The 27,052-nt window shown below is 38.5% G+C and overlaps 2 protein-coding genes across 2 annotated transcripts; one reads left to right on the forward strand and one right to left on the reverse strand.

Annotated features, from left to right (window-relative positions):
- Positions 1-4,829: 4,829 nt before the first annotated feature.
- On the reverse strand, positions 4,830-15,833 carry CCDC122 (coiled-coil domain containing 122). Its single transcript, XM_054628369.2, has 5 exons — positions 15,732-15,833; positions 12,822-12,953; positions 10,761-11,159; positions 9,531-9,647; positions 4,830-6,016 (listed from the first exon to the last, which is right to left on the reverse strand). The coding sequence occupies exons 2-5, from the start codon at positions 12,933-12,935 to the stop codon at positions 5,852-5,854; spliced, it is 795 nt and encodes a 264-aa protein (XP_054484344.1). The 5' UTR covers positions 12,936-12,953; positions 15,732-15,833; the 3' UTR covers positions 4,830-5,851.
- Positions 15,834-15,882: 49 nt separating this feature from the next.
- On the forward strand, positions 15,883-23,607 carry LACC1 (laccase domain containing 1). The gene is made up of 6 exons (XM_054627747.2): positions 15,883-16,099; positions 19,398-19,993; positions 20,554-20,735; positions 21,216-21,381; positions 21,965-22,190; positions 22,629-23,607. The coding sequence occupies exons 2-6, from the start codon at positions 19,426-19,428 to the stop codon at positions 22,801-22,803; spliced, it is 1,317 nt and encodes a 438-aa protein (XP_054483722.2). The 5' UTR covers positions 15,883-16,099; positions 19,398-19,425; the 3' UTR covers positions 22,804-23,607.
- Positions 23,608-27,052: the final 3,445 nt, after the last annotated feature.

The raw sequence follows: 27,052 nt of genomic DNA on the forward strand, positions 1-27,052 counted from the left end.
AAACAGAAGATCTGAGATTAAAAAGCAGATCAAAAATTAAGAATGAGTACATTGAGTCCTCCAGTTGTTGTAAAAGTTGGAATGCACAGCATCTCCTTTTCATCCTGCACTTTTAGGAAAAAAAAATAGCATTTAGGATTATGCATCATGTTCTGTAGAAATGTTAACGCTTCTCACGATAAGGATTGACCTTCAAAAACGGAGGATGAAAGGCGCCTTTGCCATGTAAGAAGACGTTTCACCACTGGAGGGAACTATTGGACTACAGTGCCAGCACGGGGAAGCAGCAGCTGCGTTTCAAATGCCGGTGCTTGTTCCACCCCAGAAAAGTCTGCTGAAATTGCTGCAAATGATAGATTGCGTTAATTAATACAACGTGAAGATAACAGAAAAACATCGCAGCCTTTATGTCAATAAGTGACAGTCAATAAGTATGAATATATGCTATATGGTATTTATAATGAGAGGATAAGAAGCTTGCTGCTCTTGGAAAGATTTAGAGGCAATTTTACTGAATTCTGTACAAACATTGAACTATTTAAATTAAAAAGCCAGTGAAAAAGGTAGAAAGAACTCATATGATTTCTAACAGGAGAAATCCCTGTTCAACACAGAGCATTGTCATTTGCTCATTATTGCAGCAACCATTTTCAACAAGAATTATATTTATTGACTTGGTAAAGCTGTCTCTTCTGTTTGCTTTCACAGAAACATAGAATGGTTTGGCTTATAATGGATTTTTAAAGGCCATCTAGTCCAAAACCCCTGGAATAAGCAGGGATATCTTCAACTAGATCCAGTTGCTCTAAGCCCAGCCCAACCTGACCCTAAAAGATTTCAGGGATGGGGCATCCACCACCTCAATAAGCAATCTGTGCAAGTGCCTCACCACACTTTTAAGGCAGTTCCTCAAAAAGCCACTGCCTCCACATGACCCAAAGCTACATGCTACAGTTGCATTTTAACAAAGGATCTAATAATTACTTTGGTAACAATATATTCATGCATTTCAGAAAATCAGCTAAGAGTTCTGAAATTTGTTTATTTCCCCACCCTCATCAGCATGATGTACTGTGGGATCTCAGCACATCGTTCCCGATGTCCAGAGATGCCAAGAGAACCCTTGGGGGGTCTCGAAAATCCTGGAATGTTGCCAAGAGTGTTTGGTGGCTTGATTTTGATCCATCCACAGAAGTAACAAGAGTTTGAGGACAAGAGAATCACTTTAGAGTACAAGGTGTAAAAGAGACACATTTAGAGAGTGAGATATAGACTTTAAGGTTTTTGGTACAGGGGGGTTATGGAGACAAGATGGAGGGATCAGGGCGTGTCTCGTCCTTCTTCTTTCTTCTTCTTGTCCTCCATCTCCTGTGATGATGTTGGCACTTGGGGATTGGTTTATGGTGAAGGTGCACTTGTTAACATGGGTGAAAAGCATTGGGAAATAAAGGTAAATATTGTGTACGTAGATTTTAGTATAAAAAGACATGACCGCCCCGTGGGTGGTCAGAGAGTGCCTGTGACTGCTTGCAGATCAGACCTCTGTTGGGCAGACAGAAAATTTTGTAGATAAGAAATAATAAACAACCTGAAGACCGAAAAGCTGAAGAGTCCAGACTCGTCCTTTGCATCGCGTGCCACCCAAGAACCACCTACCCGTGTCGGGGCAGAGACAGACAGCCGAACCCGACAATGTACCATCAACGCATGATGTGGCCATGATTCTTCTCTGAAGCATCATGTAAGAACTATGGTAGAATATCGTGCACTATTTCCTGTCACACTTATGCACAAGTTCTGCAAGTGACTCTTCTGATGGACAAAGCAAACTGTTGGAGAGGAAAAGCAGCACAGCACTGGTGTCCACCCCCAACCTTCCTTCCCTCCTCTGTTGTTCTGTTTTTATGTTGTTTATCTGGTGCAGCCTTGATGAGAGCAGTGGCTTTAGCAGGTATGTCTGCATTATCTGACACATTTCCTCTGCTTCCAGCACCTGAGGTTGTTGAGTCACATTAAAGAGTTTCCTGTGGAGCACTGCCTTAGAGCATGGGGAAATACCTCCCTTTAACATACAGCACTACATTTGGGGCAAGTCATGAGTGATTCAACAGCTGTATATTTTCCCTGTCAAGTGTGGAATTCCCCCAGTATTGTCCTCTTCATTGACACTATATTGTTGGAATAAATCCAGCTTCCTGTGCTTTAAAGTTTTCCTAGGTGGTGGGTAGGACTCGTTGGTTGGCAAGTTTTCCCACGCTTAGCTATTTACATGCCCACTGCTCATTGCTGATTTGCTGTTTAGAGTGGGCAGTGACTCCTCTTGCCATTCTCTGCGGAGCACTGAAGCCTGAAATTCTTCCCTTAGCCCCACAACCATTCTCAAAAATGACTGATATGGATTTGGCAGCACAATTTGGTTCCAACAGGAGCTGAGAGAGCTTCATGTAATAAGAATACAAAGTTCATTCACTAAGTTATTTCCCAAAAATAATAAACCATTTTCCTATTGTCCATGCTTGCTTGCTAAGGGGAGAAAAATGCTCTAAAATCAAACTGCTACTGTTTAATGTTGTACCAAGAAAATTATGCCTCAGGAGGTTGCCAGGATTTGTTGAAACTAGACATTGTTATAATAAGCTACATAATTTCTCTTTTTTTCATTTGTTGTACAGAATAGTTTAGAAAAGGTAGTAATTTTTATTTCCTTGTTTCAGCTGACTTTTTTTCTCCATATGAGGTTTTCTCCCAATTAACTGTAATTCCTTAGTAAAATGTTTGTACCTTCCTTATATTTATTTTCTGAATGTTAAATTTGAGATGTTGCACCTGGGAAAATATATAAGTAGTTTGCTATATAAAGTTTAATGCAAGTGCACAAAATGTGTTTGATCCTCTAAAATGTGGTGTTTAGCACTGAATACAGATTTCAGGTGTAGTCACTGGCTAAAGCAGAAGTCTATTGGAAACTGAGGACAAAGCTTCCAAAATTAAAAATGAATGAACTCATGTTTTAAGGCAGAGTTAAACACACAAATGATGTGTCTGTGTGGGATGAGAGATTCTAATTGTGGCATTTAACTAGGACAGTGATGTAGGACGACAACAACAATCAGTGCATGCATAGTGCAATAAAACATGTATTTTCAATACACATATTTAGATAGACTAAGTTGTGTCTCAAATACTCTAGTAACTACTGGAGATTCCCTGGTAATAGCTGAACTCTTTATCAAAAAAGATCTTTGGTCATTTGTGATTCCTTCCAATTCACATCCTGGTTTTACCAAGAAACTCATCTGTGCAGGCCAGAAAGAACTGTTGCATGGTTTAGCTGTGTCCCCATATGAATGGAGTGAGCTTTGGAAATTAAAGTACACTTTAGCTTCTCAGCCTTACTGCCACAAAATGTAGCTACACTTCAAGTATGTATACTGAAAAAGCAAGTTTTACACTGAAGAAAAGCTACCTTTGGTAACTGAGATCTCATGAAGGGGTCAAGGGTCCCAGTAGGAAAAAAACACGGGCTCTCTTGCAAAGAGCAAGAAGGAGTATAAGACAACTTAGATCTTGGATGATAGGAAGGTGTTTGTATAGAAGGGAACATTTCCTCCACATGTAGCAGTAAAGGGAGTACTATACACAGCCCTTGTATGCACCCCTGTTAAATCACATTAAACAATTTCAAAACATGGACAAAGAACCACAGAAGTAATTTGAGATACCAGAAATTACTGAGATTTATGAAAAGGAACAAGGAAGATGTAAGTCCAAGGTATTTATTTGAGAAGAGTGAGTCATTCTGTACATGTGTTGATAATGCAGAAACCATCCTAATTCCCAGGTATCTTCATTGGTCAGAAAGAAAAACAAAGGTGTGATATTGTTGTTACGTTAGATGGTTTGGATTGTTTGCTATAGTTGTTTTCAACTGGTTATAAATCAAGGCTAAACTGATATTAGGCCATGGTAATAGCTGTCAAAGTGAACTTAGTTGAAGTAAGATACAAAACATACTTTGATGTTCTGGAGCAGAACTAATGAGAAACTAAAAATAAAAACAAGATAATATCAGTGGTAAAAGGCATACTTAAGGGTACATCATTTTAAGACCCTGAAAATGTTGGATGTTGTACCACTTTGGGGGGGATGCATTCAACTAAAGCTGTTGGTCAGATCTGATAATCAATAGCTTTAGAAGGCTTGAACTATTTAACCCATCAAGAAGACAGAACATCAGTATTTTTTACTTATATCATCGTACATGATATAAAGTACAATCATTTCACTTGATGGATGAATAAACTGAAACTAGCAATCATGCAAAATAAAAGAAGAGCAGTTAATCACTGAAACTAACAATTACACAGTAAATTCTCCAACTTTTCAGAGCTGGACCCTTTCTAGAAGACACACATGCATAAAATGGATGCTATTTTGCTCTGTGTAGGGATAAACAATTGTAATGTTACAGGTTTGCACTACATACTCAATAAGACTCAATATTCAGGACATACTATTACTATAGATTTGGTTATTAAGGTTTTTATTTCTACTTTATTGCTGTAATGAAAGCAGCCTGGTTCATATTATTGCAAAGGAAAAAGACTGAGCAAAGAAGCCTTGAGAGATTAACAATGTTGAGAGAGAGACTTAATGAATCAGGATATTGCTTAAAATAACTTTATATTAAGTGAAATAACAGATTAAGGGAAATGTAAGTATATATGAATGTATGAAGGTAATAATGGTACTACATTTTAATCCTTGCTTTCCTAAGATAACAATATATAAGCAGTTTAACATTTTTCACAGTAAATAGTCAAGTCTTCATTTTATATTCATGAGTAAAGGTAAATCTAAATTACTCAAGACAACACCTTAAATAAAAAGCTACTTTCATAGAACAGATAAACATTACAAGTTATGTTCAAGCAGGACGACTCCCTTAAGTGTAAATTCTTCAAATCTCAAGCAATATAAAAATAAAAAGAAAGTAAAGGAAAATGGCTACTGTTCACTACTGTTTTAACAAGAATTGTTAATACATTGTCATTTATGTTGAGTCATCTTAGATCACTAAGCACTTAGATGTTAGATATTAGTTAAAATCTTCCAGACAATAAATTCCTCTATCATTAATATATAATGCATTCCTGTTTCTTGAGGGTGAGTTGTTCCATTTTACAAGCTGCCCAGATGTAGTACCTACTCACTCCTCTTTGCTAACATCTATTAGACCAGTTGAAGTCGGACGATTTGAAGTCCAGTTTGGAGCGTACTTGTTCTAAAGCCTTTTACAACTGGACAGCCTTTGGTCCCCATTCTAACACATCCTGGCATACTGTAACATCTTCTATATGAGTTTCCCACACAGCAAAATATGGGCCATTAAGCTTTCAGAGCTCCTTAACAAGTTGCAATAAAAAGGGATGTGGATAAAAGATAAAAGAACTTTGGTGTCTCAGGAGTGCAAATATATACCAATATTAATTTCTCTGTAGGAAAAGCAGCATATATCCCAACAACCGGAGACCAAATGAAGTATAAAGGAACTTCCCAAATCTTGTTTGGTTGACTTTTAAATAACTTTTTAGATAAAACTGACATATATTTTGAAAACACCTGAAAGTGTCACTAACTTTCTTCCTGAACAACTAAGTTATTCCTGAACAGCTAACTCATTATTGTGGCTATTAGTTTAGGCCACAAATGAAAGAGAGAAAAACTTTAAAAAGAAATAAATCACTGAGGCCTGGCCCAGTTATCAGGCTATTTAAGATTTCTAGCATTTCCAGAAAAAACAAACACTGCCTGGAAAAGATTACGTGCATTCTATTCTTTGTTAAGTTTGTTACATGATGTTTTGTAACTCTGCTACTCCAAGACATTTTCTTAGTTCTGCAGCCTTCTTCTCCAACTGCTGAATGTTCCAGTGCCATTGTCTTTTATTTGATTGGACTTTGTTCAGTTGGCAATGCAAACGTTTTAATATAGCATCATATCTCTTATTCTGTACCTAAAAAGGAAAAAAAAAAAACCTTCAGAAATTCCTTCCAGTAAAACTATTTACAGAGGTGAGTTCAGCTCAGGAATGGGTCTGGACAGACACATCCTTTTTGGAGGGTTCCATTTGATTACATACACTTGTACTAACTGCAGTCTTGGATTGCATACAAACCATTACCAGCAGAAATCCCAAAGCCTACCAACCAACAGAAACACTGTAAACAGCACACAGTACATCTTTCTACCAAGAAAACCTGTAACCCTGCCTGCTTGTCCTGCCTGCATGAATTGCCTCGCAAAGTGCCGTGCCACGCCTCTGTTTGCTGCTCACACCAGAGGCCCCTTTCAATTCAGCCCCTGCTCCAGTCCTGCGTGGCCCTCAAGTATTCATCTGACTTATTTCAGATATCTGGTTTAGGACATGAATTATGCCTCACTTTCCCATTAAGGAAAGAAAAGCTCTGTCCTACTAAGACCTTAAGTGTGGAGGTCAGTGTGGATATCTGCTCCGTAGATGTTTAAAATTTACCTAAGTTAATACCACCCAAGGACAGCATGTGGCATCTCTGGCAAGGCTTTGCATGTGGAAGATTCAAGGCTCCAAAATGAGAGGTGAGAAAGAAGAAATTTTCATTCTTTGACAAGCATGTTTGGGTATAAATGGGAATATAAATGAGGTAACCTTGCTGACTGTAGTAGCACCTTTGTAGCTGCACTGCATTTAAAATGGCACATTTTTCTTAGGCAATACTGTGGCAATGCAGGATTGTCAATTCTGCCCTCATTGCTGCTTTATGTGGAGAAGTAAATTTGCATTCTGAAGCGTTAAAAGAATGAAACACTCTTTTAACACTTCAGTGTTAAAAGAATGAAACACTGCAATAAAAATGGAAATAATGGGTATTCCCTTAATGAAATTTGGGCTTACTTACCCTAGTTTAAATGGCATATGAGTGGTAGTGTATAATTACTCTTGTGTCGACTTATTGAAGCTTTATTACATTGTATTTCACATGCACATGATGATGTACAGCTGCATCAGAACCCACAGCACTGTCGGTGACTTCCTGCAAATCTCACTGCCTGAATTTCACAAATAACTAGGAAACTGCCTGACTGGTGTTCTATAAACTGCCTTATTTTATTGGTGATGGCTTGTTACCTCATGTTACCTCATTGCCTTCATGTTACCTCACTCACCACTATAATTGTTTGCAACTTTTTGAGGGATGCTGTCAGATTCACTCATCTGAACGAGTGCTTGGGGCATCTGCATCACTAGGACTGCATTGTACAACACTGAAACATCTATGATCAATATTATCTGCTTTTTTTAGAAATGCCTCTCTAGCATCATTATTGGGAACAGTCTGGCACATCTGCTGAGGGAGGGAGCACTAATATGATTACTGGAGACAGGGAAGGGACAACATTGTGCTTTTTATTGGATCTTGTGTACATGAAAGTCAAACATTAGAAAAAAATTGTCTGGGCACTCAGGGTATCTCCACCACTAGGGTTGTTTAAGGACAGGATAGGCAAGTATCTGCCAAGACTTATACAGTCACACACTGGCACTGGGGAAAGAGGGCAGCATGGGAATAGACAGTCTTTTGGGTAGGGATTTTTTTAATTACTTTTACATAACAAAATTTTTCTATTATTTGTGGATATCTTGAATTATCCTTATGACTCAAGCCTTGACCTTGCACAGATAACCACCCTGATTAATTGCTGACAACCCTGTCCAATGCTGGGAACAGGATCTGCTTTTCAAGAAATGAGTGATGGGGCTAGTGCTCAGGAAAGAGAATAAGAAAAGGATCACAGGCTGCTTTAAGAGTCACAGAATATGCTGAGTTGGAAAGGATCATCAGGACCATCAAGTCCAACTCATGGCCCTGCACAGGACATTCCCAAGTGTCGCACATGTGTCTGAGAGCATTATCCAAATGCTTCCTGAACTCTGTGAAGGCTTGATGCTGTGACCACTTCCCTAGGGAGGCTGTTCCAGTGTCCAACCACTCTCTGGGTGAAGAACCTTTTCCTAATGTCCAACCTGAACCTCCCCTGACACAACTTCAGGCCAGTCCCTCAGATACTGTCACTGTCATCACAGAGCAGAGATCAGTGCCTGCCCCTACTTTCCCCCTCAGAAGCAAGCTCTAACTACAATGAGGTCTCTGCTCACTTCCTCTCCTCCAGGATGAACAAGACCAAGTGACCTCAGATGCTCCTCCTATGGCTTCCCCTCCAGGCCCACCTTAGCTGCCCTCCTTTGGATGCTCCAAACAATTACATCAAGTGCCAGCAGTCTGTAGCTGAATTCCACCACTGCAGCTCAATAAAACCTCTTCCTTGTATCTTCCTTGTGCCTTGTATCTCACTTTATTCCTGTGCTTGACTTGAGTATTCTTTCCCAAGTTGTGCTGAGGACTGCTGGGTATAAATGTGTCTGTCTATCCACTGTCAGTTCTTATATTAAAAGTTGGACTGTTTTCAGGAGAGTTCTTAATAGAAAATAATACCCTGAAAGCCTTTGGGTTTGAACCTGCTTCCTTCTGAGACAGAAAGAACATATAATGCAAACAACTGAAGAACAAAAGTGAAGATTAACCTTCTCTATTTAATTAAATTGATTGTGATAACAGAACATTATTTTTAGGCTACCTAATTTAACTTTGGATTTAGAGAATTTTCTTAAGAGGATGTTGCCTTGGTAATAAAAAATTTTCTCAAATGCTGACTAGCAGATCTATTCTAAAGCAGCTGTGTTTTACTTTTCAGGTTAAAAATTCTCTCTGTTCACTGTCACATGAAAAAAATGATTCTTTCTTCCTCCTACATTTTACAAAGGGCAACAGACCTAATCTTAAATCACTTAATCTTTATATAATTAAGCTTTGCTCATTAAATTTTGTGCCATTTATTTAAACTGACAAGATAAATGGTATGAAACTTCCAAATTAAAAATTTTCTAAGGGTATTTTAGTAAGGAACAAAATGAAAAATATAGTTCAATTACTTAAAAGAGAAGCTTTTAACTATTGATCAGAATTTTATCTTGTCAGCTAATTAAGAGTTGTTGTGTTATTCCTAATTTAATGTCAGCTTAAATTAGGGAGATTCATAGGAAGTTTCCTGGTGCATTTGATTCTTCCACTGATGAGTTATCAACTCATTAAAAATCAAGTCACCAGTGAAATGTAAAGTATTTCAGAAGTATCACACAAATTTTAAAATGTGCATTTGCTTTACTGCCATTCAGTGACCTCTTCTTTTTCCAGGAATCCAAAAGTTCACATATGAAGTCCTTCTCAAAAGACTTCAGAAAAAAGTGTTCTTCACAATTAAGCTCTGAATTTTAGAAAGACTATCAGTACCCAGAATTTAAGACAGCATCATTACTGCATATACTTGAACAATGTATAGCCAGCACTGCTGTATAAAGTCCTTCAAACTTCATTTGCATTATCTGCATTCCATCAGGAGAACTGCAATTAAATTTTATCCCAATGACTCACCTCAATTTCCTTTCTAAGCTTAGCATGCTTTTTTTTCTCTTCTTCCAGCAGATCTCTTTTTTTATTGATCAAATCTTTCAATGTTGTGACTTCACTTTTTAAAAGTGTGATTTCTTCCTGCAGATGTAAGTCAAGATACAGAAATCCACTCCCTGAAATGTTGCACAATTCATCTAATATACTTATTAAAATTGTCTCATCTAAACAGTCTCAGTTAATGGAGATGAGATAAAGGTCTATAATAAACAGTTTCACAATAAACCTATTAATACTAATTAAAATTATAATAATTTAGGATGGGTAATTAAAAATTAACTATTAAATATTTTATCACATGGTTCTACACCTGTAAGAATCTATATTCTTGATCTGAAATATAAGAACTACAACAATACGGGACTTTGAGCTCAATTTGCTGGTCTTTATTTAAAGTCCAGTTAACTGCAAAATGGAAGAATAGTGTAATATTTTAGATATATTTCTCTTTCTCATAGGAAAATACAATATTAATTAGTCTTTATCAGTATTGAAAGATCTGTTGTACAAACAAATTTTCATCAACTTACATTAATAGAATACCATCAAATTTTCAATAATGAAAGTTACATCAAATTTAAATCTGTGATTCCCTTTCGACTTCATACTTGTGTTTGTCCATATATTGGCAAAATTCCATGGTGAAAAATTCCTGTGTAGTTGTTATTAGTAAAAATTGTAATTGGGTCAAGTAAAGCCAACAGTGTTAAATTAGAATACCCAACATGTTTTTTCTCTCTTCTTATTTCTGTCACCATCTCATCAAATCTACCTCCTGTTGGCAAACAGCTCAAATTTATTTTGTTGAGAGTAAAGTTTAAAGACTATTGTGTTCTTACCTGAAACATGTAACAATATGGCAATCTTCCACAGAATTCTGAAAAGTGCCCATGTAAATTTATCCAATGATAAAGCTTAACTTACAGTTGTGTAATATTTTCATATTTGAGTTAATTCGAACACACATAAAAGTATAAACATTTTTTAACAATATTACACAGATAACAATACTCATATTTTTAACTGGATATTGAAGTAAAAATTTTTCCAATTAATGCAGCATTATGAATTACTTATATTCCCTTGTACTCAGTCCCTCATGAACCATAAACATTAGACAAAATAATTAAATTATATGAATGATATCAAAATTATTTCACATAAAAGGAAAGAATCAAAAAGGAAGTATTGTACCTGCACTTGTTTTATAACTGATCCTTCTGGATTCTGCAGATCACATATTAACTCCTCCTTCTTTGCCTTTAATTCTTCCACAACCGCTTTCTTTTCATCAAGTTCAATCATAATTGGCAATTTACTTTCCATCTCCCAAAAGAGATGTTTATGATCCTTTATTTTTTCCCGATACTCATTATTTCGTGCAAGTTTCATCTCAAACTCCTCTTGTATTGTTTCTGCATCACACCTCAATTTTAAATTTTCAGAATACAGGGCTCTGACTTGGGCCTCCAGATTTTCACAGTGATATTTTGTCACTTCTATGGCATCATCTTGCAGATGTATCTCCCTTTCTGTTGTCTTTGTTTCTAACAGAACAGAATTCATTTCTTTTTCTAGTTCCTGGCACTTTGCCTGTAAAATATTTCAGTGTTCATTTAAGAATTTTTTTTGGAGGAAGATATGAAGTGTCTAGTTAAACACTGTAATTTATATTTATTCAACAGCCTTTTTTTCACTTTTCTAATGTGGTATGAATGGAAGATAATTAGACTTATATTTCTTAATATAAGAGGCACAATGTAAGAATACTATCTTAGTCTTCTCCCCTTAGATTGAGTCTAAAATATTAATCTAATCTAATCTTAGAGGCACAATGTAAGAATACTATCTTAGTCTTCTCCCCTTAGGTTGAGTCTAAAATATTAAATAAGATACCTTTGAACTCACTTTTAAATACCTCACCGTTTCAAGATAGATATATATATATATGTAAATATCTAATGTTTGCTTAGATCTAGTGAAGTCCTAATCAGACTAAAAATAATTAAAGATGCCAAAAATCCCTTGAAAACCTACACAGACACATAGAGGGGTGTATCAGGTGATGGAGTTTAAATAGACCATTCAACTGAGGAAGAATCCTGACTTCATCACAGTAGTAGCTGGGAGTTGAATTCATCACAGCTATTTTCAACCCCAGAAAGAAATATCTCTCTAGTCCTAAAAAGCCTCTACATCATCTCACTGACAAGAAGTGAACAAAACCAGGAAGTAGTACTTCAAACCATCATAAGAAATGACAGAATCATCAAGGCTGGAAAGGACCTGTCATTACCTAGGGCTCTAAAGTTCTCTGGGTCTGTTTTAAAACAGATACATGTTTTTAAATTGTAACATCACAAATTATTGTTGAAGCATCATCAGAATATATTTTGGGATACAGGACAAAGCTTCTTGTAAAGTGTGGCCAGTCCACTGAAGTTCCTAAAAATATAAGATTTCACTGCTACTTCAGAAATGTTATTTTTGTGCAAAATTTCAAACATCAATTATTTCAGTTGTAGAGCTATGCATAGATGTTATAATTGGAACTCTACTACTTCCATTTGCATTCTTCCATGACCAAAAATGTTGACTGGAATCATCTTTTCTCAGACTTAAAAGTAAGTTTCTCAATAGAAATTTGATCTTGAAGGCTTTCAATAATTGAAAGCTTAATAAAAGACCAAAGAAATGATCACAGAGTCTTCACAAAAACTACACATGCCCAGTGTTCTACAAAATAGTACTGAATAATACCAGTACTTAATGACTACTTAGGACTCACTTCAAACATAAGGGGGAAAAAAAAGTATTTTGTGTCAAAAATGATGCTAAGAAAAAAAATTATACAGTGTGGTGAAAATCTGAAAAAAAAAATTAATTTTTAAAATCCTTCTCCCACAATTTCTTAGGAGGTTATTATTTTTTTTAAAAAATCAAAAAGCCATAACTTTGCATTTAGTTGTTGTGGGTTCACTTTGTAGGTTCAGCCCATTATTTTTGGTTTGTTTTTTTCCAAGTAACGAACCAACGTTTCACCTGCTGTAATGAAGACTTAGCTTGTGGCCTTAGAAACAACAATACACACCCACAGTTTTGGCTGAGCCTGTGTGCCACACACAGGAACAGAAGAGCTGTCTTACAATTGAATGCACTCATCCATTAAGTACCACCAGCTTCTCTTGTTCAAGAAAATACTTCTTCATCAAATGAAAAATAATTTATTTAATTACTCTAAACAAGGTTTATTACCTGCAATTGGAAAAGAACTGCTTTGCTTTTTTCTATGTCTGATGCCTGTGACTGCTGCTGCTCTGCAACTTGTTTTACAACTTCAGCTAGTGATGGGGAATTTTCCTTGGCCATTTCAGGCAGAAGTGAAGACTGGAGGGATAGAAAAGAAGTTAATTGTTTTATCTTCTTTCTATTTAGTTCTTGTAGACAAAACAATATTGAGGGCTGTCCCGTGGGATCGCAGGTCGATATATTAATTTCATTTGGTTCATTTTTAATTAGCAAGAACAGGTTACTCAAAGCTAATCACAGACAATCAGAACACTTTCTTGCAGAATCTCATAAAATAGAAAAATGTGAAAAATGCATGTATTTTATTATTGGCTTTTTGCAAATATTAAAATGAATATTATATGTATTGTGTTAGAAAGTAATGCTGTATAAATTCTCTTAAGTAGTGTGTTAAATATAGTTTTAGGTTATAAAAAATGTTAAAATACAAACTATGTTATGTAAGATACTTTTTTTTTTTTTTTTAAGAAAGGACTCATAGAGAGATAGCAGCCACAGGAGACCTAAATCTTTCAGAGAAAAAGAATTTATTGTTCCCTTATCAGAAGAAATTAACTTCTTCCCGCCTCAAAGGCGCTGTTAGGATTCAGAGGAAGAAGTCGACGATGACCAGACAGAATCCTGTATTTGAATGAAATTTCTTCATCATGTATGAAGTGTATGACTATGCAACAGGCTATTGTTTTTAAGGGTTAATCCTTTGTTAACATGGGTCCTTTTTCGGGCTCGTGCTGCCCAGAAAAGGTACCCGGACGTCCGTAACTCTTTATTGTCTCATATTGTCCTAATTCAATTTGTCCAAATTATTATTACTCTAATTGTATTACTATTTTTATAACCATTTTATTACTATTAAACTTTTAAAATTTTAAAAACAAATGATTGGCGTTTTCCACAATCCTGCGATGTTCCTCCGGCTTCTCTGCAGAGCAGATCGTCAGTTTGTGAGCACAGTTCTAACTTTTTAAAGTACCCGAAGAGCATCCTAAATGCCCGAGGCCGCGCTCCCGCGTTCCTCCCGAGTCCCGGACGCCACACGGCACCTGCAGCGCTCTCCGGGCCGCCTCAGGCCGCCGCTCCCCGCCACCGCCCGGGCCTGCGGCAGCGCAGGGGCACGGGGAGCCGGGAGAGGGGCTAATCCCGCCGGGAGAGGGGCTGATCCCGCCGGAAGAGGGGCTGATCCCGCCGGGAGAGGGGCTGATCCCGCCGGGAGAGGGGCTGATCCCGCCGGAAGAGGGGCTGATCCCGCCGGGAGAGGGGCTGATCCCGCCGGGAGCGGGGCCGGTCCCTGCGGGAGCCAGAGGGAACGCGGCGGGAGAGATCCCTTAGAAAACGTGTGGCGGTCTCACCACCCGCGGCGGTGGCGCCGCCCGGCTCGGCGGTGCCTGAGGGCGTCCAGCTCCGCGCCCTTTGCTCCCAGGTTCCCCGAGTTACCCCGTTCATTGTATTAAACTGCACTTGCTGCCATCATTTGTTCTGCAGAGAACATCGAGTTTTCCCGGGCACCACTGGGTTACGAAGGACAAGAGATGTGGCCCAGTTTCTTCTGGCCTATGCTGTGCCCTGCTCTGTAGCCACGGACTTGCCTCTGCCCCTCTTGTACTCCTCTAAGGAATTGCAGGGAATTTTAACCCTAAATCGCACTATTTTTATAATATGATTTTCAAATTTACCTATTTTGTATTTTTTCTATTTTTAAAACATATTTAACTTAAAATTACAAATATTATATGTTATGTTATGAAACTTAATTATATGTATTATATATAACATTAAGCAACTTACATATATAAGTAAATATAAAAAAATACTTACTTTTACTTACTTATATACTAACTTATATATTTGCAACAACTATTTTATAAACTAATAGCTCATCTCTGCGTCTGACCTATTTATTTAATCCCTTTTCTGAAGTGCTGTAAGCTAAATATAATATTTCATTCAGGAGATATCAATTTGTCATTTTTCAATATTGTTTTGTACCCTGAATATTTTCTGACCTTTTCCTTCTCAGCATTCTGCACCAAAAATAACCCCAGTAATTAGTTTTACTTCCTTAGTCTGGCTGAAGGAAAGAAAATGATTGTATTGGTTTCTCTCCACCAAGCAGTTCCCCTGTTAATTTTTAATGACCTAGCTCAGTCACATTTGGCAGTGGGGTGGAAAGCCTCAGAGATGACCGATTTTTGCAAACTTCAGGAAAAGAGATGTCTGGGTAAGGAGGGACAAGATTGCTTCATCAGTCCTGTTCAGGAAGGAGAACCAGGATTCAGCTCTCATCCCTCTGTCCAGCACATCCTGAACAGAATAGCAGGAGGAGAAATTGCAGAGCACTCACCGTGTGTGTTTTGGACCTGGCAGAAATGTAGGTTTACTGTAGTTGCAGGGAAAGGGGGAACAGGAGACAGCATTTTATATGGGAAATCAGACTTTATTAATTCCTCTGTCCATTAAAAATGACTGTCCTTTTTTTCTTGCCCCTTTCTTCCGTTGTCACGTACTTAACAGTCGTGACTATGATTTTAACGCAGCTGAGGAAGTGTATTTACTGTCTTTTGATTCTTGCACAAAGCCTGATCTCAATCCCTCATTTCCTTGCTAGCCTTTTAACCTTTGCATTATCCTGTCAAAGGATTAAGACTTCTTCACTTAGCTGTGTGAAATTCCCAACTGCTGCAAGGAGAAATTGCCATCCTCATTTGGGACCTGTGGCCCCAAAAGCTGACATTGTGTAACCTCTCTGTGTAGATCCAGATTACAATTCATCATGGCTGGCTGCCAAATTCTTCAGTGAAACACGCAGCTACAGCTCAGAAAAGGAAACTCCTTCGCTCTGCACAAGTTTTCCTTTACCTTCTTTGTGGGGTTGTCCTGTTTGGCTGCGCCGAGCGTTTGGGAGCTGGTTTGCAGTTGTGCAAAGCCGGTGCAGCAGAAGGAGGTGTGATCACAGCAGGGTTAACGCCGCTTCCGTGTTCAGCGCTCCCCGGGCACTTGTTCATCGTGCTGGTGCCTTGCAGTACAGTTTGTTCTTTCCGGTGTAGCCGGCAGCAAAGCACGGTCCGGTCAAAAAGAAGAAATACAGGTTCCTTTACGTAGCGTAGGAATTTCCAGCTTGTGCAAATCAGCTCCAGGATTGAAAGAAGTGCAATATATATAGCTGGAAATGTCTGTGTATTTTATCAGATGGTACCTTTCAGAATGCAATAGGATTGTCCACCTGTGTAAGTAAACGCCTGTGTTTATGAAAACTGCGTGTGCTTCAGTATTTTCATTGTATGTGGTGATTTCTGCTTCTTCAACCTTGCCTAAAAAGAAACTAGGTTAAAAGACGAAGAATGTTTTACTTTAATTCAGTTTAAGAGGCTTAAATGTATTTCTTTTCTCCCCTAGTTTTTGGATTTTCTTTTTTATGTTTGCTCGTGTTGAAATTTTACACATGTGCTATTATCTCTGTTCATTTGGGCCGCTTCAATGACCTGTTTTCTTTCTCAGAGCATCACTCTCTGGCAGATATTTAATATCTCCTGCTATTTTAATTTTCAAAAAATTATGTCTGTTCTCTCAGTTTCTCCTCTAATATAAGATGACCAACCGGATTCGAAGATGCAGGAAATTGTTAGCAATCTTTTCTTGGCCAACAGTGCACTTTTAGAATTAGATTTCTGGGGTTCTTGAAAATTGCTTTTTTGCATCTCTCTTCCGCCCTGGACTGTCTCTTCTCTGCAGCCTGGTTTTATTTCCTTCATTTTTCTTTTTCTGTATTCATTTTGCTTTTCTACTTTTTTCCTCTTGTTACCTTCCTCGCCTCTCATATTGTTATTTACCATTTTCTTTTACCTACTTTTTTCATATCTGTGCAAGAAATTCTCATAACCTCCAAATATTTGTACTGTCAGTTTCAGGAAGTGAGAAATTAGCTAATGGGTGGCCTTGGCTTCAAGTTTGTACAAGTGTTTGTCTTGAATTGCGAACCAAAACTATCAACTCCTTAATACATGTGCTTGTTCTTTTGGATGTGGCTTCAATGGAACACTGGGACTGTAGATCATGTTCATTAAAACCTGAATAACCATAAATACATCTCCCATAAGCTAAAAAAGCTGCTGTGCTTGGCAAGCATGTATTTTGAAAAGGGTGGTTTTTTGGAGTGACTTAGAAAAGAATCAGTTTTGCTATGATTGTAAGCAAATTTATTCTGACACCACTGTCCTCACTAGGACTCTGTGATGCAAAGCTGGAAGGATATGAGGATGAATCAGCCCCATTGTTCCTATGCGTACATCCCAATAATTGCCCCTATGGAGTCTTTGCAATGCATACACAACTTAATAACAATGTATGCAATCAAACACTTTCCTTCCATCCTTTCTTTGGTGGTATTTTTCTGGGCAAGTACAAGAACAGCAATGAGCTCTATTTACCTTCCACTACTGACATATCTGAAGTGGAGCAATAATCTCGTTTTGCACTACACCCCTCTGTTGTGCTGTCTTTCCTGGGACTATTTGTATACTTTAGCTGGGATTGTGTCACACTCAGACAGGCCTCCCACAGAGAACGTCAGGGTAGGGAAGGAAATACTCTGATTTCCCAAGTCATGGTCTTTGGCACGAGTCTGTTTCAGCACTGTTTTCTTAGCAAGCTCTTTCTTCTAAAATCCATTATCAGCTGTGTGTAAATAATACTCTGAGCAAAATCAGGAGTCATAAATTCCTTGGCAGTTGCTTTTATTTGCTGTCACATTTTGATATTTTCAGCTCACCTGTTTTGATAGTCGCCAATTAATCTTTGTAAGTGTTCAATTTGCAGAAAGGAAAACATCATTTTCAGTCAGGATTATTTTTCTTCCAGTCTGGGGGAAAGAACAATGAAGAAAATACAGAATGTTTTCTGTAAAACCTTCTCTAAATAAGCCATCTTTTAAAACCACAAAGGTCTTTGATCTCTTATTTCAGTGGAGAAAATCTGGGAGTCCAGAGACAAACATAAAATGCCAAGGAGTACATCACATCTACCATAATGATAGGCCTCAAGTACACATGGAAGTAGTATTTTTGCAGGATAATGAAGTGATGTGAAGCCAGAACATTAATGTGGTTACAGGAGAATGAGTTCTTGGGGCAGGAAAATTGTGCCAGGCATTATTTAGTGTGGTTAGCTCTGGTAGCACAGCACTGATTTCAAAGACTTAAAAGATTCTCAGGTTCTTTGTTCCTGCAAAGATATGAATTTTCCTACAAGTAAATTAATATTCATGCACAATTTGTTGCTGTGGAAAAATAAAAAAGATGGTGTAAAGAATACTCTGAATTCTGAATTATTATGTGGATCTTGCAACTGCTGGTAGAGGTGCATATATTTCTCCTAGATCAAGTACAGTGCTTAGTCATGAAATCTAAGTAGGTGTCTTCAAGGCTCCCAAAGCAGAGGGATATAGCCTTTTGTTCCAGACCTCTGGATGCCTGCACTGGAAATGGAAAGATTATCAGAGAGAGAGAAAAGAAAGTAAGACACTTCTAAGAGAATATGTAAAATAGCCCCTCATAGCAACAGAGAGAGGAAAAAATGGATTGACAAGTTTCCACAGGTAGGCCTAGCTGGGCTTGGATCAATAAAGTTCAGAAAAGGGAAAAAACTAACCACCAAAACTGGAATTACACCATGGACCACAAAACAAAATGTGAATGATAGGATGATATTGGATAAGCTTAACACGTCTTGATTTCAGCCACAGAGTGCAGCTAGCAGAGTGAACAAGCTAAGGTGAGAAGCTGTGCACTGTATTCTCTTGCTTTAACTTAGTTCTAAGTACTTCTTCCATTACTAGGTAAAGTTTCAGTAACCACTACCGGGTTCTTGTACAGGCTGAAAAGAAGAACTATCCTGGTCATGTGCTCCTTCACACAAAAGTCAGAAATTAGCAAGTTAATGCTTTTGGAAATGCAGAAGGGAGAAGTACAAAAGATCTTGTGAAGGTCTGTGAGGAAAAATGTCATTGCCCTCACAGCTCAGCACCCTACTGCCAGAAGGGGTCGCAGACATGAGCTCCATCTCAGACATAAGTATGTTAAACACCTCCAAAGAAATTATTACAGAAACTTCTCCAGTCCCAGGAAGCTAAAGAACCTCTGTATTTGTTTGCATCATGGAAGCTGGAGGACAGCCCATGAATCATGTCATGAAGATCCATTAGGCTAATGAGGGTTAATTGATTCAATAAATCTAATCTTATGTACCAACCTTTCATCATCCCTGACCTAGGAAAGACCTGAAGTAGGTGGGGTGGTAGGGAAATACCTAAATGCTTAAATAAATACATAATTATTCCTGTTTCTGCTAGTTTTCTTTTGTTGGAATTTCTTTTGATGCAGCTGGAAAAGCCTAAGTCAGTAATTAACTGCTATGTACCTTCTCTACACAGTATCACTGAATTAAATGCTGTGACATGATTCTGTGTTTGGACTAACAGTGCTGTCCTTGACTTTTTGTTTGTTTTCATGTTTTGTTACTACTTGGCAGCTGGAGAAACCTTTAAATATTCTGCAATATGGTGGAAGCAGTACTGATAGATCTGTTCAGCCTCACAGCAAACTTGCAGAGCAACATCCAAGGATTACTACACAACACTCTGGAAGCTATTGAGAAATGCTCTTCCATCCATGCTCCGTTTGTTTATGTCATGTGTTGCCAGAGGCAGGGGAGTGAAAGGAAAGGTGAACAAGAGTCCTTACTTCCAGCTCTGAGAGGTTTTCAGAGTCTGAAGAGAAGACTGGAGGTGGTATGTGCTCAGACTACAGCTGCTGCTTTGTACACTGTCAAACAGAGACTGGATGAAAAAGACCTGAGCATCATTAAAATTATTCTCCCTACCTTAAGAAAAGACTTAATGAAAGTATATATAGACCATCTCTTTACAGCAGTCTACCAGTTCGAATTTGAGGATTTACAGGTGGCACCTGACAGTGAAAGCCTGCAGATATCAGAACATCAGCATGAAGGGCAAATGCTTCCTTCACAGGACATGGCACTCATCCAAAGTGAGATTCAGATGTACTTGGAAAGCCTGCCAAGCCTGAATGGAGAGGTCACCATCCTCAGATCTTCCCTGATCCCAGGTAGAGAGCTCCAGCTAACAGTTTTTATAGAGACTTACCAAGCATACTTCTTCCAGGGAGTTGCAAAATGACTAAGATTTGGAAATGCCTTCAGGTATCAAATAACTCTATATGATGTTGTAATAGTGTATAATAGTGTATAAAAGGAAGAAGTGTCAATAAAAATACGCAAAAGTCTGGCACCACTGTTCCAGGCCTGAGCATGATCCAAGAAAAGACAGTCCTGGGTTTAGGGAGAGGCAGACCATAAAATCTCCTCCTACCTATGTGGGAATTACACACTTTGAGAGTCACCATCATAATTTGGAAAGGCAGGATAAGAGTTTCTGCTGGTCTGCAGCCCAAGACATTCCTGATGTCTTAGTGTCCCTGCTATGGCATGATTGTGAGCAAGAAGTAAATTAGGAATCCTTAAATTTAAATACCACAGCTAAATCCAAGGTAAAGCAATACTCTTACTTGACTGGCTGATTCCAGGTCGCTTCAGTATAAACCCATGTAATAGCTGGTTTGATCTTGTTTTGAAAGCAATTGTTTGTTGTGTTTTCTTGCCTTGGCAGATGATATTTTCTTACACGGGTTCACCACAAGGACAGGTGGGATCTCCTACATACCAACTCTAAGCTCCTGCAATCTCTTCAGCAGCTCCAAGCGCAGGGACCCACAAATTGTTGTTAAAGAAAATCTCCGCCGGCTAGCTAACGCTGCAGGATTTAACCCCGAGGCTTTTCACAGAGTCAAGGTATCTTATAAAACAATGGATTCAAGTAAATGGCTCAGATATTCCTTCATGTATCACTGGCTAAATTGTAGGCATTATTCTTATCTTTGTCAGCAAGAACCTGTGATAAGCAGGACAATTAAAACATTTATGCTGGCAGCTTATCTGGGGGAATGGCCATCCAAACTATCAGCCATTTGTCACAATATGGAGAAGCAGCACTGATTCTTCCAAGTCTGTTCTAATATTTAACTTACCACGATGTAGAATAATCAAATAAATGATCAGAGCACCTTCTCCTAAAAGAAAAATACACCATTGCTTTTATAGTGGCTTTCTACTGATACATCTTCATGGCATTTGAACAAGGGAGACCTGACTTCCATGCGTAATCAGTTAGAGCATAAGAGATTTTCACGTCACAGAAAAAACCTTGTATTAGTCAGATCTGGGTTGTTTTGCAGCCATATCACTGTCCACATTCTGGTTTTGTTTTGACAGGTAGATCACGCTAATGCTGTGTGTATTATGGGAAAGACAGAGCCTAATGACTATGATGGAATAGTTACGGATCAGAAGGGTGTCACGCTGGCAGCTCCAGGTGCTGACTGCATACCCGTGCTCTTTGCTGATCCTGTCAGAAGAGCCTGTGGTGCTGCTCATTCTGGTAGGAATTGCACTCCCTGTGCAATGCAGAGATTTCCTGGGACTCAAAATGAGATACAAGTACCCAAAGCTGGGCTTTCTTCTTTCTGTTCCAAACAATGACCAAGTGCAAACTTAGCTTCTGTCTATTCCAAAAAATATCTCTAGTTAAGCCTGTTTTTTGGGGTTTTGTTCCCCTTAAAAACAACATTAAAACACTTTGATCATATTATAAAAATATATTTTTGACATATTTCAGTTGTATCCCCACTTAAATATTTCAAGCACAGAGGAGCTGTGAGGTATGCTCTAATCACCCAAACCAGGACACTCGGGGAAAAAGAACCCTGGAATTCTAATCTAAACATCTGTCTCTAGTTTCCATCTCCACAAAATTATATTTGAAAACTGATTGCTGTTAATGTGAAATGTGAGGGGGAAGAGGGAGGCTTTCTAAGCTAATTTATTATTAGATATAATTATTTAATTTTAGGTTTAAATGCATCTCCTAATTTATACCTTTAATAATTGCATTTATTTTTAGCTGCTAGAAAATTAAAAAGAAAATTTATACCAATTTTTTTTTGACCTCTCATCTCTCACAGGATGGAAGGGCACATTGTTAGGAGTGTCTATGGCCACAGTGAATGCTATGGTATCCGAATATGGCTGTAACATGAAAGATATCCTTGTGGTGCTGGGCCCATCTGTGGGACCTTGCTGCTATAGACTTCCTCATGAATCAGCAAAAGAATTTCACAGAATTGATCCAAAGTGTGTGAGACTATTTGACTCTGCAAATCCTTATATTGATATCAGAAGAGCAACAAGGTAAGCCTCCCGAGGAAACAAAAGATTAGTTCCACATTTATTACAAATAATTATTTTGATACTGTATAATATGGTGAGGGTTCTAAACAAAGTACTCTCTAGTTCTTTCCAGATCAAGAAAGGATACTTTTGAATGAATGATATTTGCTCACTTTTGCTGGATTTCAGTGATTATTTTATTGTTATACCATTACATATTGTTAGTCTATGGATTACAGACAAAAGTTCAAATTTAACGTGGCTTTACGGGTTGCAGGAAAGTAATTATTTTAGTCTAATACTGAAAGAAAGAAACAAAAAAAGCAAATGAAAGCCCCAATCACAGTATTGGCGCAGTTTGTTCAGTTGGTATTTGAGGTTCTCCCTTAATGATAGTGCCTTATGGAATGTGAGGATGTGCAAATCGTAATATTTTCTGTTTCTCTTTTTTTTTTTCAGGATTCTTCTTGAGAGAGGTGGGATTCTTCCTGAGAACATCCAAGATGATTCTATTACAGACCAGAACCAAAACATCACTTTCTGTACTGCGTGCCACCCTGATAAATTTTATTCTCACTTTCGTGATGGCACTAACTTTGGGACACAGATTGGCTTCATATCAATCAAAGACTGAGACAGTATCTCTTACTCTAGAACAGCATTCAGATAATAAGTCTACTGCATTGTTTGGCATCCTGCTCTCCTCATAGAAGTTTTTCCTCCTTTCTTTCACAGACTTGCAGTAGGGAATCCATGGGTCTTGAGATTCTCCTGCTTGTTCCTTCCCTTGCCCTTCTGAGGGAAGAATAAGTACCTGTGGTGTGGGGACAACAGTTCTTGTGTGAGACAGGGTGCAAAGGAAACAAAGACAAGCTACATCAGTGGCAAAATCCTTCTACAAGATCCAGATACAAGCTCCAAGTTTATGGATCCTCCTTGACCAGATATTTCCCAGAAACCTCACTTTCTTAGGGTGGTGGAAGCCCAAAAAACACCAGTCTTCATTAGTGCCTGGTTGAGACTGCTGAATGATGCTAATTATGACATTGCTAATACAGGAAGGGAAACCAGTATTGCATATTGCCTGTTTGAGACACTCAACTTTGATAGTTTCAGCTAAAGCCTTATAAAATTTTGTGCATGGGATTGATTTTCTATTTTGGATTAGTTTAAAGAACTCCAGAATATTTACAGGAATTTTCCTATGGAAAATAACTTGAAAGTGAGAAGCAAGCAGGCTCCTTTGGGGCAGATATTGAAAATATATGAACTCTCATCATTCTGTAATTTTTGGTTGTAGAAAAAGTAGGACTAAAACACTTCATTTATGATTGTGTATATTCATGTCTCCTTAGGATTTTTTTCTTTAAATAGTGGCACTTTGATAATGTCATTGACACACTCTCAACAATGCATTCAATAAATATCTAAAAAGTTCCGTGAATTTATCCTGAGTTAATTTTACTGACCAGTAGTTGGACTTACGTGTCTTACTAAGCAAATTCTAAGTGTGCACTGTTTTCTTTTGGCCAGTAAAAATAATGCCTCTAGATTTTACAATAGACGTGATGTTTTCTGACACGCAGGCAGTGAGGGATTGCTAACAGTAAAGCTGTGCTGATTGCGGCTTGCAGAGCTGCCAAGCACAAGCCTTGGGCCAGCGGCGCTCATGACGTACTTTCAGTTTTGGGTTCTGCGAGCCTTCCCCGGTCTGACTGCTCTGCCCACTAGAGGTCAGTGCTCGCTCGCGCTGCTCTTCCATCCTGGAGGCACGGATGGATGGATAGATCGGATGGATGGGGGTCCAAATCATGCGGTTTGCAAAGCCCCGCACAGCACACGCTTTTGCCTCTACAGTCATCTGCCAAGTTATTCTAATATCTGTACTTGAGGAACAATCTGTTTTCATTTCGATTCAAAGCTGACCGAATTAGACTTTTCTTTGTTTTCTGGAAGAACAGACATTTTTTTAAAAAAACTTCCTTTTACCAGTGAATGCTATGTCTGAGAAGAGTCTGGCTCTGAATATGTTCCCTGACTGTAACAATCTACGAAAAAAATATGCTTCTGCCAACTATCTTACCTCTTCAGAAATATTATTCTTCTGCTGCTGTAGCCCTTCAGTTATTGACAATCTTCAGTTACCTTTTTAAAACTCCTCCATTGCTTTCATCATTCAGCTGGCTTCAAACCAGAGTCTCAGGATCCAACAGGGGCAACACGCACATACTCAGTTTTGAGTTGCCAAGCACATTGCTGCATACCAGCTAATGGTGTGTGTGGTATGTATTACGTGTATTATTGACTTGTTCTAAATATAGGATAGTATAATTATATGGAGACTGACAGGCTTATCTTGCTACACTAGTTAAAAACACCAACCCAGCAGCCTACCTTCCCCTTTTAGTTCTGTCCCTTTGCCCTGATTTCTGTTCCACTTTATGGATACTGACTGACATAGCAGTGAGGTGAGTAAGGTATCCTTTTTGAAGCTATAGGGGCAGTAGCACTACATGGCTTTCAGTCCCTGCATCTGAAGCTCAGCCAAAGCTGAGTGCCCTTCACCTAACCCTTTTGCCTTGTGTATCGAGGGTTTGCCATCAAAAACAGCTGAGTTACTTGGTTCTGCAAGGTACTTGACAGCTGAAGCATCATAGGGGCCCATGTACCTGCTGTTATCCCATCTCATCTCAAAGATGGCTTTAAACTAATTCATTTATTCTTCCAGTAAGTACAAAGACCTTGCAGTAATGCTACTCACCACAGTTCAAATGCTCAACAGTATATTAGATCATATTAATATGATACTGAGAGTAAGCCCTGTCTTGTTCTTACCTGCTCAAGGATACAGTAGAGATTTTATGTTTAGAAAAATACCATTTACAGGTCATGGTAAGGCTGTGCAAGCTGGAGAAAATATCAGAATGAGCAGGAACACCAAAGGCTTCACCTTTTGGAAGACAAATCATCACCACAATTGTTCTTTTTTTTTTTTATTTTATATTAATTACCTAGACTGTAAACCTTTCAAGACAGGAATCAGTCTTTTGCACATGGATGACTGAGGTGGAAAAGTCCACGACCGATAAGAAAATATTGTAAGGTTCAGTCTCAAATCAGGTTAGGCTCTGAATCATTGCTTCTTTCAAAAGTCCTTGCTTTTGAAACAAAGGCATTGAAATCCTGGTATTAAAAAAAATAGTTTGGAGAAGAGGCATGACAAGAAGGACACAAGGCTGTTTCACATCTCTGTTTATTTAGTTTTCATTCTTGCTGCTCTGTGAAGGAGGCAAGCATATCACCCCTGATTCACCACCTCTAGAGAAGCTCTTAAAATGCTTCATAAATTGTTCAGTTGTACCTAACTAATTACCAGATCCCATATATTAACCTAATATCCATTGAATTTATAAGCTGCATTTGCCCTATTATTGTTATTAAATGACATTATTAATTATGATAATGGTGTGCCCTGAGGAGAGCACACGACATGATCACATTGAATATTGTTTTTCTTAGTTGTTACTGTGCAATTAACATTTGTTACTATTGTAGATTCTCAGTATGGGCCTCTTTATTTACATTATATACTTGAATGAAGTGTACTGAAACATGTCTGAGAAAGGCTTTATTCACTATTCCAATAGAAGAGGGCCACTCTAGCAAAGCTGTCTGCCTGGGGAAGCAGTGTGCAGCTTCAGAGGAATAGATCAAAGATTTAATTAGTGAAATGTTTATCCAAACCATGTCATTTATTGCCATAGGTATAGCAAAGGTAAAATCTATTAAGGCAATTAGATGAAAAATGTTTTTAATGCATTTGTTGAGGTCAGTTCCTTTGGTGACTGCTGGTCTCTCTCTGCTGACAACTTGAGGAGACAGGATGGGGGCAAGGCAGTTTTGCATTTGACAGTGGCCTTTGTGATTAGCTACAAGTCCAGAAGCCATGGCCCTGGACGTTCAGCACATCATATGGGCACATCTTGACTCACAGAAAGCATGTAATCCCTCCCAAATTACAAGCATTCAATTACAGGAAAGCATCTCCTTTCCCCAGCAGTATCATGGACTTGCAAAATGGTCGTCTTTGCTTGTGTTGTTTTCCTCATGCTTATCTCTTGTGGATCACTGCATTTCTGTCCAGCACCACTCACTATCACCCTGTGAGGACTGTGAATCTGATCACAGGGGGTTGGAAGACACAGATGCCATTCTGCTCAGAGCAGCACCAGTGCTGCTTTCTTTTGTATGCTTGTGCTTTTTTTCTTTTAGCAGCAGTGTGAAACTTATTCTTAGCACAGGGTCTTTAACACTATCCTCCAAACCATTCTCATTTTACAGGTTTCCAAAAGAGCTACTGCTTTTCAGCTTACATGGCAAAGAAGCCAATATTCGTAGATTCCTTCACTGCTGTCCTCATTTCCACTCCATGTTCAATTTGCTGCTGGGCAATGCAAAGAGGGAGATGAGCTGCACTCATTTGTGCTGAGGCCCAGAGGGGCTGCGCGTGTGCACTCGCCTCGATGTCATGTGTGTGAAGCTTTTGTTCTCTGAGTACTGAAGTCCTTTCTGAACTCCAGCCTCTTGTGCAACAATATTAACAGGACAGTGCACTGACAGGAGTAGTAAATCCTATATGTGACAGAGGAAATAGTGTATTGACCTGCTGAGGGATTTACATACCTCCAAAGACTGACAACAAGCTCTGCCTGTGAGGCTGGCTTGTTCTACTTTCCATTTCCAGCAGATACTATCCAGTGCTTACAGATGAATGACTTGGACATATTTATGTGTGGATTTAAAAACTGTCCTGGTTGAGTATATTCTTTTATCCAGGATGCTACTAATCATTTTATAAGACAGAGATTTTGCTGTTGTGCTTG

This window comes from Agelaius phoeniceus, chromosome 2, assembly GCF_051311805.1.
Source record: "Agelaius phoeniceus isolate bAgePho1 chromosome 2, bAgePho1.hap1, whole genome shotgun sequence".
NCBI lineage: Eukaryota > Metazoa > Chordata > Aves > Passeriformes > Icteridae > Agelaius > Agelaius phoeniceus.